The following is a 17,804-nucleotide window of genomic DNA, read 5'->3' on the forward strand; positions in this document are numbered from 1 at the left end:
GGAGAGTTAGAAGGAGGTTATCTCTGTGTTTTAACTAGGGAAAGAGAGAGTGAGTTGAGAGATCAAAGGGCTGTGCTGAAGAGCTGTCACTTTTGAATTTAATAATATGCATATGCTCTGGTCTGTAAAGTAATACTTCATGACTTAGCATGAAAACATAACCATTTAAATAAATTAAAAATATAGCTTCATGATGTGTATTATTGCCTAGAGTTCTGTTAGGTTCTGCCAATTTGGACTGCAGTGCATTTGTCAAGCTAGCAAGCTAACACATTTGAGAATGTAGGAAGCAGAAGCAACTATGGCAGCTACAAATTGTGTTGAATTTCACTCATTGTAATTTAACTCACTGCACCAGTGTAACTTTACATTAGTTGCCCACCAAAACAGCTATGATATCTACACGCAGGTTTGTGTTAAAGCGATGGTTCGGAGTAGAATCACCCTAATGCCATTTGAACCGTGACACCCATCCACCTTTACACCCGAAGTGTTTTCTGCCGCAGGCTTACATCAACAGAGTTGCCGTGTTATTCGATGTTTATTCCGGATAGCTTGACTCAAGCGCATATGGATACTGGGCACCGTCTCCAAACTTTCCCCACAAAAATAACATGTCATGACTCCAAACTTCTACAGTATAAGAAATGTGGGTTTGTACTCACAAAAAGATGAATTTGAAACTTTGTACATAGTCCAGGAGGAGTTTATTAGTAACACACGAGACGATTAGCTTTTCTGCTGCTAAACATCCGTCGACGTCACTTCCTCCAGCTGGGACTGTCCACTTATTGTAAGGTTTGTGTTTTAGTCCACAGCCAGGATATATGCACGAGTGTGGCATCGTCTTCTATTTATTAAATGTGGTAAAATTTAAATCCGAAGTGGTTAATTTCTAGTTGTAGCGCAAGCTGTCTTTTTGAGTTTTCCGCCTTCCGGACTCACGTGTATTTGTTTCCATCAACAAGTCCCAGCTGGAGGAAGTGACTTCGACGGATGTTTAGCAGCAGAAAAGCTAATCGTCTCGTCGTGTGTTGTTACTAATAAACTCCTGGACTATGTACAAAGTTTCAAATTCATCTTTTTGTGAGTACAAACCACATTTGTTATACTGTAGAAGTTTGGTGTCATGACATGTTATTTTTGTGGGGAAAGTTTGGAGACAGTGCCCAGTATCCATATGCGCTAGAGTCAAGCTATCCGGAATAAACATCGAATAACACGGCAACTCTGTTGATGTAAGCCTGCGGCAGAAAACACTTCGGGTGTAAAGGTGGATGGGTGTCACGGTTCAAATGGCATTAGGGTGATTCTACTCCGAACCATCGCTTTAATGAGAAGTGAGTAGGCTATAGCCACTCTAATTGTTGTAGACAACATTACTTAGCTTATTTCGTTTGTGTTAGCATGCTAACTAGCGATTTTTTTAGACCAGAATTAAAGCTATTTCTCTTGGTTTTCCATAATCACAAACAGTTGCTGGTCAAAGCACATAGTTTCAAAACACCTTCAGAGACTCCAGCATCATGCAATGGCTGGTTTAATGTTTGAATTCCTCATATATATCCACCATTAGGATGAAACAACTCCCCTCCACTGCCCAGCAGTCAGTGCACTGACACGGAGATTTCCGTCTCCGACTACCAGCCAGCCTGCCAAAATGCTGCCGCCCGCCCCTCTCAGTACTGTCTGCTTATTGGTTCACAGACTTATCCTCCACCCAGAGACAGTTGTCAACAATATTACTATTGGCTGAAATGTCTTTGTGCTGAGAACATGCGAGCAGTGCAGGAGTCTGCAGGTGCGCGCAGCTTAGATGGGACACTGAATTTCCTCCCATAAAATCGCGATTTTCATGTTTTATGATCGTGGCGGCCAAAATCGCGATTTTGATTAAAATTCGATTAATTGTGCAGCCCTAATTTGAATTGTGCTAACAATCCTCCGTCATCAATGACGTCATCACAAGGCCATAAGCACAATGGAGGATGGTAGTTAAGAACCCCAAGTGTCACCTTGTGTACCCTCATGACCCCATCAGAAGCAGAGGTCTGCCATCTTGCCATCTTACATCTGCAGCCTAATCTCAGTGAGGAACATTGAATTGTATGGTCTGCGCTCCAAAGGCCATTTGTTACTTTCTGTCCCTTGCTTTTGTACAGAGCAGGGGAAAAGGGCCTTTATGTTTTCTGCACCTGCCTCATGAAGTTAACACATTTGATTGTATTGAGCGATTTTAACTCCAAGATGAGATCACTGGAGACTGATTCACTTGCCTGTAACTGTTTTAATTGATTTAAATTGTGTCATTTGATTTGTATTTTAATGCAACTGGAAATTTAATTGTGCAACTTGTGCCGCCACTTGGCCAGGACACCCTTGTAAAAGAGATTTTTAATCTCTTATTTTCCTGGTTAAATAAAGGTTAAATAAAAAAATAAAAATCAGAGGCATGAGGTCTTGTATGGAATGACTGACAGCACAGCGCACATGTACTTAGTAGAACAATGCATTCTGAGAATTCTGGGGCAGCCGTGGCACAATGATCAGGAGAAAGACTACAGATCACAGAGTTGCAGGTTCAATACCCACCCTTACCAATTCCTTCCTCCCTTCGTCGCTGAAGTACCCTTGGGGAAGGCACCAATCCTCACCTCTCTCCAGGGACTGTAACCAATACCCTGTAGAATCTGTACATCGCTTTGGATCAAAGTCAGCTAAGTGTAACGTAATGAACATCCAATACAGTGATGTTCTCATCCAATTGTTACTGTGCCACACTCAGGGGCCGGATTAGCGCACAGGCTAGATATGGCTGCGGCCTAGGGGCCCCCACCTACCAGGGGCCCCCTAATTGGCCAAAAGTGAAAAATTGCAGAATTGTGACAAGATGTAATATGGAAAAAATGTATGTATGGAAAATATATATGGAAAATACAGTTGGTAGACATGTTATCCAACTCAAAACTCACAAAATTGTGACATTGTCTATTTAAATTTGTAGCAAAATTTGCCCTTCAGGGGGCCCCAGAGTAACCTGTAGCCTAGGGGCCCCAGATCATCTTAATCCGGGCCTGACCACACTGTAATCAACACCCATGTGATGGCTGTGGATTGAGAAGCGGATGGGCAAGGTGACCTGGTCGATGCAGTATGTGAGCATCTGCCACTGTCCTCAAGGACAACTTTCAATGAAGATGTCAGCAAGCTGTTGCTATAGTATGGGAGCCATTGACCTGGGCAAATATTTTGAGATCTTTTTTGACGTACTGCCCCGAGCTGGTTGAGCAGGCCATAATGACCCTCAACAGTTCTGTAAGAGCTGCTGACGCAAACCCTTGTTTAAAAAAAAATAAAAAAAAATGTCAGGTCATGATGACCGTTGTTCGACCCAAAGGTTCAAAGATCTTTGAAAAACATTATGTTGGTGATTTTGTGACATCAACAACACTCAAGACCAGTGTTTTATTTCCATGGCGACTGGATGCTGTTCAGCAGCCCTAAATGCCAATCCCAAGGGTAACTAAATCCATCACTGCTGGATAATCCGACTGTCCTTTACAGTCCAGCTTGCCCTCCAGTGTGGGCATAGCTACAGACTAGGAGGGGAGGGGTGGGGTGGGGGGGTGGGCTGAATGGATTATGGTGGAGGTAGGAACGGAGGGAGGGGGTGGATTTTGGTGGTCCTAGCTCTGCTGAATAGGAAAGGATTTGTAATTCCCACATCATCCAATTTGCTCCTGGATGATTACTAATGCGCATCACCCCTCACCCCTACATGCACACACACTTGCGCGCTTGCACAAATGCACGCACACACATGGACACGCGCACACATGGACACGCGCACACATGCACACGCGCACACATGCACCACAAACCATCCCTAACACGTCCTGCTCCAGAAATGTCACATATGCATACAGGAGATGGTCAAGACATGCACTTTGTCACACTATGCATTAGCAAGTATAAACATATTACTGCTGTACAGAGGAACACTTAAGTGCATACTGAACCACTCTCAGTCAGAGACGCAAGGGCACGTCACATATGCATGCACATACACAGAAGCAAAACACACACAAACATATGTATACACACACCAATGTGTCATATGCAAACACGCGCACACACACACACACGAACACACACGCACGCACTCACGCACTTACGCAGGCACACACGCACGCACAATCTCTATTCCAGGAGATGATTCATGCCTGGAGAACATCAGCCATCACTTTGGATGGCCATCACTGAGAGAAGTGAGCGAGAGAGAGAGAAAGAGATAGAGAGACACACAGAGAGAGAGAGAGAGAGAGAGAGAGGGAGAGAGAGAGAGAGAGAGGGAGAGAGAGAAAAAGAGAGGGAGAGAGAGAGAGAGAGAGCGAGCGCGAGCGGGAGAACGAGAGAGAGAGAGAGACAGAGAGGACGGCATTTAGATTTGGCCTTTGCTGTCACACAGCTGAATCAAATGGAACCAGAAAAAAGCTCATCTCAATTTAGGGGCAGCGCACCGCAATTTTTTTCCAACGTATCTCCCGTCAGGGCTTTTCGCTTCATTTTTGGTTTTGGGTGAAATAAGCCGCCGTGATGAAGATGAAATGGCAGCAGAACGCAGATCGATCCATCAGGCAGTCAGCGCTGTGCTTACCACCACAGACGTACACGTAGGGGAGAGGAGAGGAGAGGAGAGGGAGCTCGGGGCCGGCTGGTTGTACATTTCGACTGAAGGGGAGCAGATATCTCCTCATGAGCCGCAATTTTATGAAGCGTTCACCTCTTCTCCACCTTCCAAAAAACAAAATTAGCCAATTTTAGCCTGGAGCGACAAATACGGTACGCTGCATTCAGGCTCTTGAGATTTGAGGTTTTTGTTAAAAATGTGGGTATGTTAGAGCTGAATGAACACATTCTAATGCAAAATGAGGGTCCTAGCTTTTAAATGCAACGTCACATTTTATGTGCTACGGAGGCTGAAGTATTTAGGTTTCATAAGATAGAGGGCACCTTTTCCCAAAAAGGGCTGATGCTAAAAAGGGTTAAAGGTGCATTGCATTGCAACTACGCTGCTCATTGACACTATGCTGCCTGCCTATTGCCAAATTTGATCTTTTCATGAATAGTTACTGAATAATAAACTAATATTTACTACTAGTATGACCAATGTACAGTTCCCTTTGTAGCTAAAAACGTCTATTTCTGGACACTCAAAATTCATGTATGAAAGGTGCCATTTCCCCAGTCATAATGAGTGGCTACAATTTCATAGTGGCGTTAAGTATTTATGAAAAAGGTAACATTTCTAAATGGGCAGCAGGACTTCTAAAACAATATATTACACAGTGTACCTTTAAAGGCCCACTTCCACTCACACATTCACACCACAGTTACTGCAGCACCTGCCCCTTCCAGCCACATCAATGCAGGGAGATGAATCTTTCAAACGCTGCACCGCGCCCAAAGTGTGGGGGGGAAATTAAAAGGCACTATGATCTATGCTCATATTCAAGGCACAGCTCAGCTCGTCAAAGTAGATGAAAGGAGATGGGAAAGATAAAAGGATGTCAGGTAATGTGAGACGTTAGGTTCGGAAGAAGAAGAAGAAGAAGAAGAGGGGGAGGAGGGAGGATTACTGGGTTGTCTATCAGCAAGGTTACCCTCGGGCTCAAACGCCAAAAAGGTTCATCAGCAGCACAACAAGATGGCAGTTGCCACTGACAAGAATAGCTTTTCTGGTGAGGGCGGCCATATTCATTTCAAAGGCAGGACTGAATCTCCTCCTCTCTCTACCATCCATCCATCTCTCTCTGTCTCTCTCTCTGTCTCTCTCTCTGTCTCTCTCTCTGTCTCTCTCTCTGTCTCTCTCTCTCTCTCTGTCTCTCTCTCTGTCTCTCTCTCTGTCTCTCTCTCTGTCTCTCTCTCTGTCTCTCTCTCTCTCTTTCCCTTCATCTCTCTCTGTCCCCCTGCCTCTATCCCTCTGTTCTGAGAGTATCTCTGTCCCCCTGCCTCTATCCCTCTGTTCTGAGAGTATCCCTGTCCTCATGTCTCAGTCCCTCTGATCTGAGAGTATCTCTGTGCCTGTGCCTCATCCCTTTCATCCAGTGTGTGTTTCTGGCTTGTTTGTTTACAGTGTTCTCTGTGGGCTCTTTCTGTGCTGCTGATTAGCATCTGCTGCCGATGGTGACTCAACTGGTGGGTGCTGCTGCTACGGTGGCACTCAGGGGTGCCAGTCACACGCAGAGAATCACTGTATGTGTGTGAGAGAGAGAGAGAGAGAGAGAGAGAGAGAGAGAGAGAGAGAGAGACAGAGAGCGAGAGAGAGAGAGAGAGCGAGAGCGAGAGCGAGAGAGAGAGCGAGAGCGAATATCTGCCTGTCCGCTAGCAGTCTTCGTGATGACATTCACAAGCTCAGCCTTTGATAGAGAGATTTTACAACAATATTCAATTGGACTTCACTCAGACATTGGGTCCAGTTTGAACAAGTGAGTCTCTCTGAATGAAATATGTGTAATCTTTCTGTACAACTGATATACCAATTGAAACTTACATACACAATGTGCAGTAGTGACAACTGCCCCATTTACAGGCACCTGGAAATTACATAATCTATCTCTGAGCCCTTATTCACATGCCATACTCTACTTTTAGCTTTTTAGTTTATTTACAGAATTCATGCTGTCCATTCACAAATGTAACATTTTTAGATGCGTCTTAGCATCTCTATAAGAGGGTATGTCCGTCGGTCAGTCGGTCTGTCTGTTTGTCAGTCGGACCGTCTGAAACGCTTTCTTTAAATTGTAATTCCCTCCTGTGTCCACGGTAGTGAAAAGGCGGACACATCTTTGTCCGCCTGTCGGACTTGTTATGAATATTTACCACAAGCACCAATTTCTAAGAATTGACTATGACTTGGATATTTACACTTTCACACATGAATAGGTGAATCTTCTCCAGGTCTGCCATTTTAAATTACCAAGTCATAGAACTCTTTAGCTTTAAAACATTATCTTACTGTACTTTTGTCTGACCAGTAAATATGAATGAAATAATTACATCTGTGAATGCACAGCAAACATTTTGAAAATAAACAACTAAAATAACACACTGGAGCTTTAACACTTAAATGAGTAGTGTACTGAAGGGGTTAAGCAGCCTCCATGAGTTTCGAAAGGGAATGATCTCTCAGTGCTGTGGCCCTTTTCAACATTTTCCTCCCAATTAGTTCATTTACCAGAGCGGAGACGGAGCTCAGTGATCTCTCAATGAGGTGAAAAGACAGCATTCGTCAGAGAAGGGCAGAAAAGTGAAGAGGGGAAGAGAGAGAGAGAGAGAGGGAGGAGAACAGATAGAGAAAAGAGAGACGGAATGAGAGAACGGGGGTTCTGACGGCAGCAATTAAAGTTCTGAGGCACTCCAGAAACTCGTGAGGAGCTACGCGGCCATAAAATTACAGAGATGATGAGAGTGGAACTACTGGGGGAGAACTGAAAGCGAATGAAATTGAGAGGAGGAAGAGACCGAGACTGAGGTCGGTGGAAGCGCAACAAAGAGGAAGAAGACACCTAAATGGGAAAGAATGTGGCCAAAAGAAAAGATAAAAGGATGACAGAAAAAGTCAAAAAAGCAGGAAGTGGATTGTATGAAATAGCAACAATAGAGGAGCTCCACTCAAGCGTCATTTAAGCCAATCAGAGAAGGCAAATACAGCCAGACAGCTATATGGCGGCCTGCTGTGGAGATTTGTCCGGGTCCAAAGGCGAAGGCATATGGAGAGAGGGGCTGAGAGCCATTGAGCTGGACGGGCCTGTGGATGAGTGATTGAGCCGCGCTAAGCCCTGACGGCTGGCTGACAGACAGCCACAGCGACAGGATTTCTCCACAAGGACCTTATACAATCAATCAATGCACTAAGCGGACAACACAACTGGCCAATGACTGCTGAAGTGTTGTTGGGGCTGACAACATCTAAAGTGCCTTTATGTGTTCAAGACGGCGACATTTACAGCTCATTTGAAATACAATAACCATGTCATGAAAAATAAACCACTGTTTTTATAGGTGTTGTTTATTTGTGATAATTCCTGGTGTCTGAACAGTTTCATTCAGTTCAACCACACTCCATGATTAGAGCAGCATTTTCAGCAGTCACTGTCAGGTGCCATTGATCATTAATAATAAACTAACCACATCTGAACCAGAGCATCCATGGCTTGGCATTTCCGTCAGCTGTTTTCTTAGTTGGCGTTTTGTTTTCACAACACCACGGCACCACATCTGGTGCCCGCCTTTTAACTATGAAGAAAAAAAATCCACTTTTCCATCCGGTGAGCCATCAGTACAAAACAACATTTCCTCCCAAAGGCTCCTCCCACGGTAGTTCCAGAGCCCATCGCTCTTCTTTTTAGTGCCACTCAATTACAGACGTGCGCCCGAGAATAGATAAGCGTGCTTTTAAATCCTTACTCCAGAGAGAAAACGGGGCCTCACTGAGCCAGCAGGGAGAGGATGAGATCCTTAAGGAGAGGAGAGGAGAGGAGAGGAGAGGAGGGTTGTGGGTAGAGGAGAGGAGAGGAGAGGAGAGGAGAGGAGAGGAGAGGAGGGTTGTGGGTAGAGGAGAGGAGAGGAGAGGAGGAGGAGAGGAGGGTTGTGGGTAGAGGAGCGGAGAGGAGAGGAGGGTTGTGGGTAGAGGAGAGGAGAGGAGAGGAGACGAGACGAGACGAGACGAGACGAGACGAGACGAGACGAGACGAGACGAGACGAGACGAGACGAGACGAGACGAGACGAGACGAGAAGAGAAGAGAAGAGAAGAGAAGAGAAGAGAAGAGAAGAGAAGAGAAGAGAAGAGACGAGAAGAGACGAGACGAGACGAGACGAGACGAGACGAGACGAGACGAGACGAAGCTTAGGAGAGGAGAGGACAGAGAGGAGGAAAGTAGAGTTTAGATGAGAGGATAGAGGAGAGGATGGAGGAGAGTAGAAGGGGAGAGGAGAGGATGGAGGAGAGTAGAAGGGGAGAGGAGAGGACAGAGGAGAGGACAGGCTCCTTGAGGAGATGAGAGAACAGCTGAGACCAGTCGCCCTGCTGTGGGCCAAACTGCAGAAACAGACAAGAGAGCCGAGTCGGCACCCACTGCTTAAACAAATGGCACCCAATTACCAAGATATGCATATTCCATTAGGCAGAAGATCACACTTCTCTTTCTCTCTTGCCTCTGTTCTTCGTCCTCTCCTCTCTCCTCCTACTCGTCTGCTCTTCTGCCTCTTCCTCCGGCTACTTCTCCTTTTGACAAAGTGAATCGGACACAAAGCCCCTTGAATTTCAAGCCACCGGCTCACTTCTTCAAAATGCCACCACGGACAGATAGTAGTTTCGGGCAAGGCACAAAGAGTAACAATTAAAGCTGCGGCGCTGCTGTCCTTATGAACACAAAGGCCCTTTGGGGAATAGAGCGGGTGGCAATGGTGGACCATGGAGATGCCAATGGCCCAGCAGTTGATGGTTTGGAGGAATGGGGAGAGGGGCGAGGGGGGAGGGGGGGTAGTCAAGTTTCCTTTGCTGGTGAGTGTGGTAACACAGCGTGCTGTGTGCCCATGGGGCCCTGGCTGTCTCACACGAATCCGGCCTGTCCTCATCCCTCTCTCTTCAGCTCGCAAATTATCTTATACAATGAAGGCACAAGAAGTGCAAAGTTTCTTTCTCTGTCCAAATCATTGTGTGGGGACTGACATGCGGGGGACTGCTAGCTAAGACAAAGTCCATGTCGATTTGTTACGGCCGTCTGTTTAACCCCAAGATTTCTCAACACCACACGGCCCAGCAGGCAGGTGGCCAAGAGAACATGCTGTGAGTTCATGCGGTCACACGCCTGCAATCGCAACAGGAAGCACAATGCGGTCACTTCCTGTTGTGAGAAACAGTAGCGAACGCTGTGGCCACGTTTGAAAAATGGTTTTAAAACGCACCGCATCCAACACAATTGCACGTGAATGACAAATAATTAGTCAACATGTGCAGAAAGACAGATTAGAAATCACTAGTGACTGAATTGAAACATTATTGTCGTGCTATGACATTATATTACTGCTGACAACCTTATTTTTTTACTCACTGTATAGCAAGTTATGGGCTGGTAAAAAGAGGCCTTGCTTAAGGTCATTGCACCCATGGATGATCCCAACACCACCCTTGCACACAGCTGCAAGATTCCAATTAAATGAATTCTAATTCTAGAATGCACAGAGCTGCAGCATTCTACCTCTGGTCTCTGCTGTCTACTGCACTCAGGGCACATTCAACTGAACCTACACCTCCAGGCGGTGGAGTCTTTCTGTGCTTGGCTTGAGCAAAAAAAAGGAGAGGTTCGAGAACCCCCTAGAAAAGCAATCTGTCTCTATTATGGGTGGCACAAAGAGAGCTGTGTGGGCACCAGGAGAGAGGCAATTTCAAAGTCATTAGCTACGACGACACCCCGAAACCGGGGAGGTTTTCAGAGCGCCTCCCATGGCCGCCGCGGGATCGATTCAATAATTCAGCGGCTTCCTGAATGTGAAAGGCTTGCAGTGATGACTTCACTAAGCGCCCATAGGGATTTGGGAGAGGAAGAGTCGGGGATGTGACAAGCCACTGAAAAAGGCTTTCAGGGCGCCACCGAGAAGGTGATGGCTTAAAGTCAATGATTCATAGACACTTTATGTGGATGAGGAATCTGGACACGTTGTTGGAAAGGAGCGGGTGATGGCTTTCTTGGCATTGGCACAAGGCGTCGGGCTAACTGTACTGTAGCCATGCCAAATAAATTACAATCACAGAGATAGCTGAAGATACGCATGGTTCACATTCAATTCCTTGCAAAAAAAGGAGCCTTCTTTTTCTCTGCAGTAGCAAACTCTAACGCGCTGTTTGCTGGTGGTGCATTCATATTTTCAAGATGCACTTTCCTAAGCCTGACTGTGTGTGTGTGTGTGTGTGTGTGTGTGTGTGTGTGCTTGTGCGTGTGTGTGTGTGCGCGAGCGAGTGTGAGTGTGCGAGAGAGAGAGAGCGAGAGAGAGAGAATTTGCAAGTCAAAAAGTACCAGATCTAGAGCAAAAGCCTTGCTGAGCAAATCAAATCACGACTATGCTACTATGCAAATACATTGAACTTCCAAAAGCATTTTTGTGGCTTCTTTACCGCAAGAGGGCAAATGTGGTACAGAAGTGTATTCTACAGAAGAGCAGGTGATTGGTTTTGGGGTTGATTAAGGATTCTTTTGCCCAACAGTAAAAAAAAAAAAAACCTGCTTATCAAAATCAGTGGGCTTGTCTTCTGTGGAGCCGTAGAAGTCTCTGTAGTGGTCATCAGGAGATGAGAGAAAATGAAAAAGCCGCGGTCAAGAGGACACGAGCGGAACCCTGCAATAATCAGCTGCCATGACGACTAGTAATCACAACATCTCGCTTGATTACGTCTTACAGGGCGGTAGCGTCAGGTGTCGATCCACTTTCCTTTGCACACAGCCAGGCTAAACTATAATGAAGCATGCAGCAAATAAAATCTAAAATGACTGTTAAAAATAAAACACATCTGAGGCGATAGTCAGGAAAAATGTATGGTGGTACGTGAGCACAAGCACTACCCAGAAGCGTGCAACTAATGCATCGCAAACTTGATAAGGAATAAATCCTTCCACACTACCAACATCAACAGTGATTAGGTAGCCATCTGAAACACAGCATTTTGACGAGCTGTGGGGTGGGGGTGGGGGGTAGGTTGATGAGATCCTCTCCAGTTGTGGCCCCTGATGACGACCCAAAGACATATTGTAGTGCACGAGTCTCCATGAATCTAAAAGCAATTTAATCAGGGCCCCTTTCTTTGCACAGAGCACATTTTGCAAGCTGTAGGCTCATCGCAACCATGCATTTCAGTTGGGTTTTTTTATTTTATTATTTGGTCTACTGGCCATAAATAACGTTGAAGACGTGCTACTGTATGCTAATCCAAAATAGGAAGGAAGGGGAAGCTGGAAAGACGAGCGGCCAAGTGGCACCAGGAGAAAACCTGAGCTGATTTATTGATCTGTACCGACAGGCGCCTGACAAGGTGAGGCGAAGCTAGGCAAAGGAGGCAGTCATCAGGGAGAGTAGCTAGAGACCTCCCTACCCACAGGACACATGGGGTGCATCCCAATATGTGACCTTGTCTCCTCCACTTGCGCATGTCTCCTCGCCCCGCCTCCTGGTCCCTCCTCCGTGGAGAAAACGATAAAGTTTCCCAGCTGTCAGCCTAGCCACAACAACTTTTGAGGGACTGTTTTTCATTCACGATAACAATTGCAAACGAGAAAAAGACTCTACAATTGAGCTTTTGCAAGATATTGAAATATACTGCTGTTGTCAGTGATGTCATCATGACGAGAAGCGAGTGGAGGAGGGAAGTGGAGGAGGCAAGGTCCCATATTAAGATGCACACACAGGAGACATGGAGACATGGAGCCTCCTCCTGGGAGAGAGATGTAGGAGGTCAAGGAGACGAAACAAACACAAACATACAAACACAAATATACGGTACATCCACACACCCACAGGTGCCTACACTGAAACACATACACCCACCTACACTGAAACATGTGTACACACATTCACACACCCACCTACACTGTGTACACACATTCACACACCCACCTACACTGTGTACACACATTCACACATCTACACTGAAACGTGCACACGCACGCACACACTTACACTGAAACACGTGCACACGCATGCACATACGTACGCACGTAAGCACGCACACACAAACGCACACGCACACGCACGCACACACCGCTAAGCTTACAGTTCAGAGACATCAAGCAAAAGTTCAACCATCAGCCTGAATTTCTAATACAGAAATGTGCTGGCAAGGTTGGCTAGGAATATGGAATGTAATGATGGAGGATGCAAGGAGAGGTGGGGGTTGTTTATATCAGGTAGCTTAATTGGCCCACGTCTCTGCTTAGATCATGAAGGAAAAGAGCAGACAGAGAGGAACAAAGCCTGTCTGGCCTGGCCATCCGTAGCGGACAAAGTTAGCAACACATAATGACTCGGTCAATCAAATATCAAAAGAAAATGCAAGCTTACAGATATTACGCATATTTCAGGGCTTCAGAAGCAAACAGGTCTGAGCTGATGCGCTGTGCTGTGCTATGATGAAGCCATGTTGCTATTTCCACAGTTGCGTAAAAAATAGCACACAGGCATCCAGTGACAAAACATAAAGTGAAGGCTCAACGCATGTAATGTGCAGTCATACATTCAAATCCTCAACATCCAAAAATAAAACACACACACAGAAAAAAAAACACACACACAGCCTCTTTCATCTCCAGCTGCTGGCCATGCTGTTGAGGTTTGAGTGAGAACACGCTTGCGTGAACACATGGATGAAATTGCCATATGCTCTCTCTCCTACGCTGACCAACACTATCATTTTCGATTTCTTCAAAACAACATGTACGGCGAGCTCGGTGTGTAGAGGGGGAAGAGCAAATGAGAGGATGGGGGAGGAGGAGGAGAAGGAGGAGGAGGGGAGGTGCTAGGAGCCACGTCTACTGCAGTTTTCGCAGCCAGTGGTAGCGCAGTGTGGCCAACACTTTTCCCAACACCAGTGGGCTGTGGGTGGAGAGAGTACAGCGGGCAATTTGGCATTCACCATCCCTTTCAACTCATTAGACATTTAATTGGCATTTGCGGCTTTGAGAGCTTGTGTGTGGTTTTTTTGTGTGTTTTTTTTTCCTAAACCCAACCACTTATTGAGCTTGTTTTTTTATCCCAGAGACCAGCCTGTTTTTAGGGGGTTAGTAAGTCAATTTTTTAAGCATCTCTGCAGTCGTAAGTGGCAAAAGCAGAGCTAAATTAGGGTGGCACAGATGGAAAAAAAGTGAGAGTGGAAAAAAAAACATGCACAGCAGTGTTTTGGGGTCTCATTAAATTGTAGATGTCTCTTTGTCTCACCAGAGAGAGAGAGAGAGAGAGAGAGAGAGAGAGAGAGAGAGAGAGAGAGAGAGAGAGAGAGAGAGAGAGAGAGAGAGAGAGAGAGAGAGAGAGAGAGCCACAGAGCACAATGCAACAGCATGTGCAACTGTTAAATAGACAAAACCAATAAAACACATTTAAAAAGGTCAGTGTGTGGATAATAAAAGACAAAAACATCAACCACCACAATTGGCTGACACCCCCCCACCACCACCACCACCCCCACACACAGGCACCCATCCTCTTCCACCACAACACATTTGAAATGAAAATAATTAAAAGGCAAAGGGACACAAAGGCCATCACAACAGCTATTTGTTCCAGCATTTGGACCAAATACATAGAGCCACCCTGGGGCCCCTCTCAGCCTCTCAGCTGGGGGGGGGGGGGGAGTACACATTTCAAGGTAATGAGACCAATCACACCCTTTAAAAACAGGACACAGAGACACCTCTCAGGACCCGACATCTTATCTCACCCTTCCATTGCAGACTCAACACGTCTGCGGTTGTGACAACACTCTGGCACTGACACACATGCTATTTCCTGTTGTACGGTCTTATTGGCTTGGCAAGGACGATTGAAGGATTTCAGCTGAAAAGAATCTTGCTGTGAGTCTGCTCTGCAGAAACACTGCTGTAGAACACATTTTGTTCATAAAATGTTGCGCAGTAGTCTTGTGAACCCACCAATATGATGTATTGTGACGGATTGTACTGCTTGTATGTGTAGATAATTCCGTTTCATTTGGTTTAATTAAGGTTGGTGCAACAGGTGAAACAATGGGCCCTTCTCAAAACCCAGGACAGTGTCCTTACAAGTGTATCAGCCTAATTAGTCACACCCAGCGATTGGATATTCTGTAGAGTTCACCAAAGAGTATCCAATCACTGGGCGTGACTAATTAGGCTGATACACTTGGAAGGACACTGTCCTTGGTTTTGAGAAAGGCCCACTATTACTCAAACCATTCCTCTATGGCGAATTACTTACAACACGCACCCAGTGTTATGGCTCTAACATAATAAGATCTCCAGAAATTGATTTGCAAGACATAACCAAATTTCAAAACAATGTGATCCTTGTGCGGTGTGCACAATCTTTCTGATTATTCATCCTTTGATCAAGTTGACCTGCCTGACACCTACAGTACACCTCCAAAACTGTAGGCTTGTGCAAAAGAGAGTCCACGAACTTACAGTATGTAGGATGGCAGACAAAGTAGGTATTGCAATTCTGCACCTCATTGAAATGCTGCTGCCTACTCAAATGATCTTTTCATGATTTCAATATTTACTAAGTAATAAACTAACATTTACAAGTACAAAGTACAGGAAGGGGGGCTTTATTTGGAGGAATTTGGAAAAACTGGCCCTCTGGGACTTTTAATTGAGTATCCCTGAGCTAGGGAAATGGCACATTTCCAAAAATGGTGGACTGTTCCTTTAATCATAATCATCTTTGAAGTCTCTGCAGCACTGGCTATGCTATATATATAATGGTGGCCAGTCTCATGGGAGAAGCTGTAGTCAAATCAGCATCAGCAGCATCACTAGCACCATGCTGATTTGTGCACGAGCAGCAACTTATGGAGTGAAGATTCTGCAACATCAGCACCACTGTCACCACAAGGATTTCTCATGAACAGTGTCCGGGTAACTGGGGTGGCACCACAGTGGCTTCCGTGGCTTTGCCATTGAAGTCCTCAATTGAAGCCTGCATAGCAAAGGGTGAGGAGCTATTGGTGATGTATAACTACTATTATATACAGTATATTAGCAATTATATTTTATCTACGTATACTGTATACAATAGCACTGATGGGTTTTTAACGTTGCAAATTCTATACCAAGAGGATAAATACATATAGCAACCACGCCATGTTTTTGCATTGCTACCCACACTCAGAATGAACTCAGAGTGCAAGCTGACACACTGGCCAACACTTGATGCTTGTGCTCAGGGCCTGATTAAAGGGGTATGCCACTACAGTATTTTGGCATTGTAGCATGCTACACGGATCCATTGACTAGCTTAGCGACATGCTCCCTCTTTCAACTTGTCTTAAAGCAAGACAACGCTTAACATGAAAAATAAGACACTTAACCACCTTTATAAACCCCAGCCAACGATTTTAACTGCATTAAGCCCCAAAATAGTGGCATACCCCTTGAAGATGGCCTGGGTACAGGCTGCTGTGCCGCCGGCACCACCCCCGGAAGGGAAATTTCAGGAAAAATTCCCATAGACAGTGTCGTACTTACAAGCTAGCACTTTTTCCAATATTGCATCTTTTCACCATTTTTCACTTTTTTTGGAATTGTTCACTTTAGGCAATCAGGGCCCCACTGGCAGGTGGGGGGCTCCTAGGGTGCAGCCTTATGTAGCCTGTGCGTTAACCTAGTCCTGTTTGTGATGTTTGCGTTTGTGTGTGCGCGTGTGTATGTGTATGTTTGTGTATGTGTGTGCGCACGCGTCTCCGTGGGACCATTTAAATAAGAAAAAAAAAATCAACCCAGCCATAGCAGTGGAGTGGGACCGCACGGGGACCGCAGCCTTACCTTCGTCCGCGTCGTTCCTGGCGGAGGCCTCCAGCAAGGCCACGTTGGCCGAGAAGGACACTCGCTTGCGGCTGAGGGCGCCGAGTCCCCCTCCGCCTCCCCGGCGCTGCTGCTTGTCGGCCTTGCGCTTCTTGCTGTTGATCTCCTTCTCGTAGGCGGCCCAGCGCTTCAGCTGCTGCGCGCGCCGCTTCTGGGCGGCCCGCAGACGCTCCAGGCTGGGCACCTTGTCCAGCTGCTGCAGCTCGTTCAGGAGCTCCAGGTGGTTGGCCATGACGGTGCGGTGGCGCTCTCTATCCCACACTCAGGCACTCACGATGGGGGGGAGGATGAGGAGGCTTTACTGTCAGTCGGCACCCACTACCACCACCACAGGGGAGGCAGGAGCAGATGCTGGGGCAGCAGGGAACGAGGAGGAGGGAGGGAGAGGAAGAAAAGGAGAGGAGGAAGAGGAGGAGGAGCAGGAGGAGGAGGAGGAGGAGGAGGAGGAGGAGGAGGAAGGGCTCCTAGCGCCGGCCGTTCCTCTGGTCCGGATCTCCTCCCATCGTTCAACTGAGCTCAGCACGTAGCATCTGTTGACAGAGAGAGAGAGAGAGAAAGAGGAGAAAGAAAGAGAAAGAAAGAGAGGAAGAGAGACCATTAGCTGGAGAGCTTGAGGAGAGATGTGACAGACAGACATACAGACAGGAAATGTGCATGTGCGCGTAAGGAGGGAGTTTCCTCAAGGTCCTTTTCAATGAATCCAATGACGTTTGTTTAAAAACCACCACAACTGCAGCTCTGCCTTTTCTAAAGAAACGCCAAAAAATCTCTACAGTCAGCGCTACTCTCCGTCTCCTTCTCTTCCTCGCTCTCTCTAATGACGTATGTTTCAACTGCAGATCAGTAGAGTGAACTGGTGTACAGTGACTGAGATCTCCACCAAGATTTTCTCCAGTGCCCCCGTGGTCCTTGCAGCATAAAGTGTCAGATCATCAATCAAACATACAAAGGCACACACAGTCATTCTCTCCTTCATGCTCACACACACACACACACACACACACGCACGCACGCATGCACACACACACGCATGCACGCACGCACGCACGCACGCACGCACGCATGTCGATAAGATGGGTAGCTGACTGTCAGATGGTTTTGGGAGGGAGGGGGGGTTACCAGACCGGCCTTATTCTCTTTAGGTTCCATTTTACAGGAGATAAACAGGAGGGCCTGACAGCCACAGAGATCTCAGA

General features: G+C 46.3%; 1 protein-coding gene across 1 annotated transcript in view; it reads right to left on the reverse strand.

Moving 5' to 3' along the window:
* Nucleotides 1-16,917, reverse strand: part of ppp1r16b (protein phosphatase 1, regulatory subunit 16B) — a 68,972-nt gene extending 52,055 nt beyond the window's left edge. Inside the window, exon 1 of the mRNA XM_063214901.1 lies at nt 16,570-16,917. Within this exon, the coding sequence (XP_063070971.1) occupies nt 16,570-16,840 (271 nt within the window). The 5' untranslated portion in view covers nt 16,841-16,917. The remainder of the gene's footprint in view (nt 1-16,569) is intronic.
* Between the last annotated feature and the right edge of the window lie 887 nt (nt 16,918-17,804).

The sequence above is a fragment of the Engraulis encrasicolus genome, chromosome 14, assembly GCF_034702125.1.
Source record: "Engraulis encrasicolus isolate BLACKSEA-1 chromosome 14, IST_EnEncr_1.0, whole genome shotgun sequence".
In the NCBI taxonomy this organism is placed as follows: domain Eukaryota; kingdom Metazoa; phylum Chordata; class Actinopteri; order Clupeiformes; family Engraulidae; genus Engraulis; species Engraulis encrasicolus.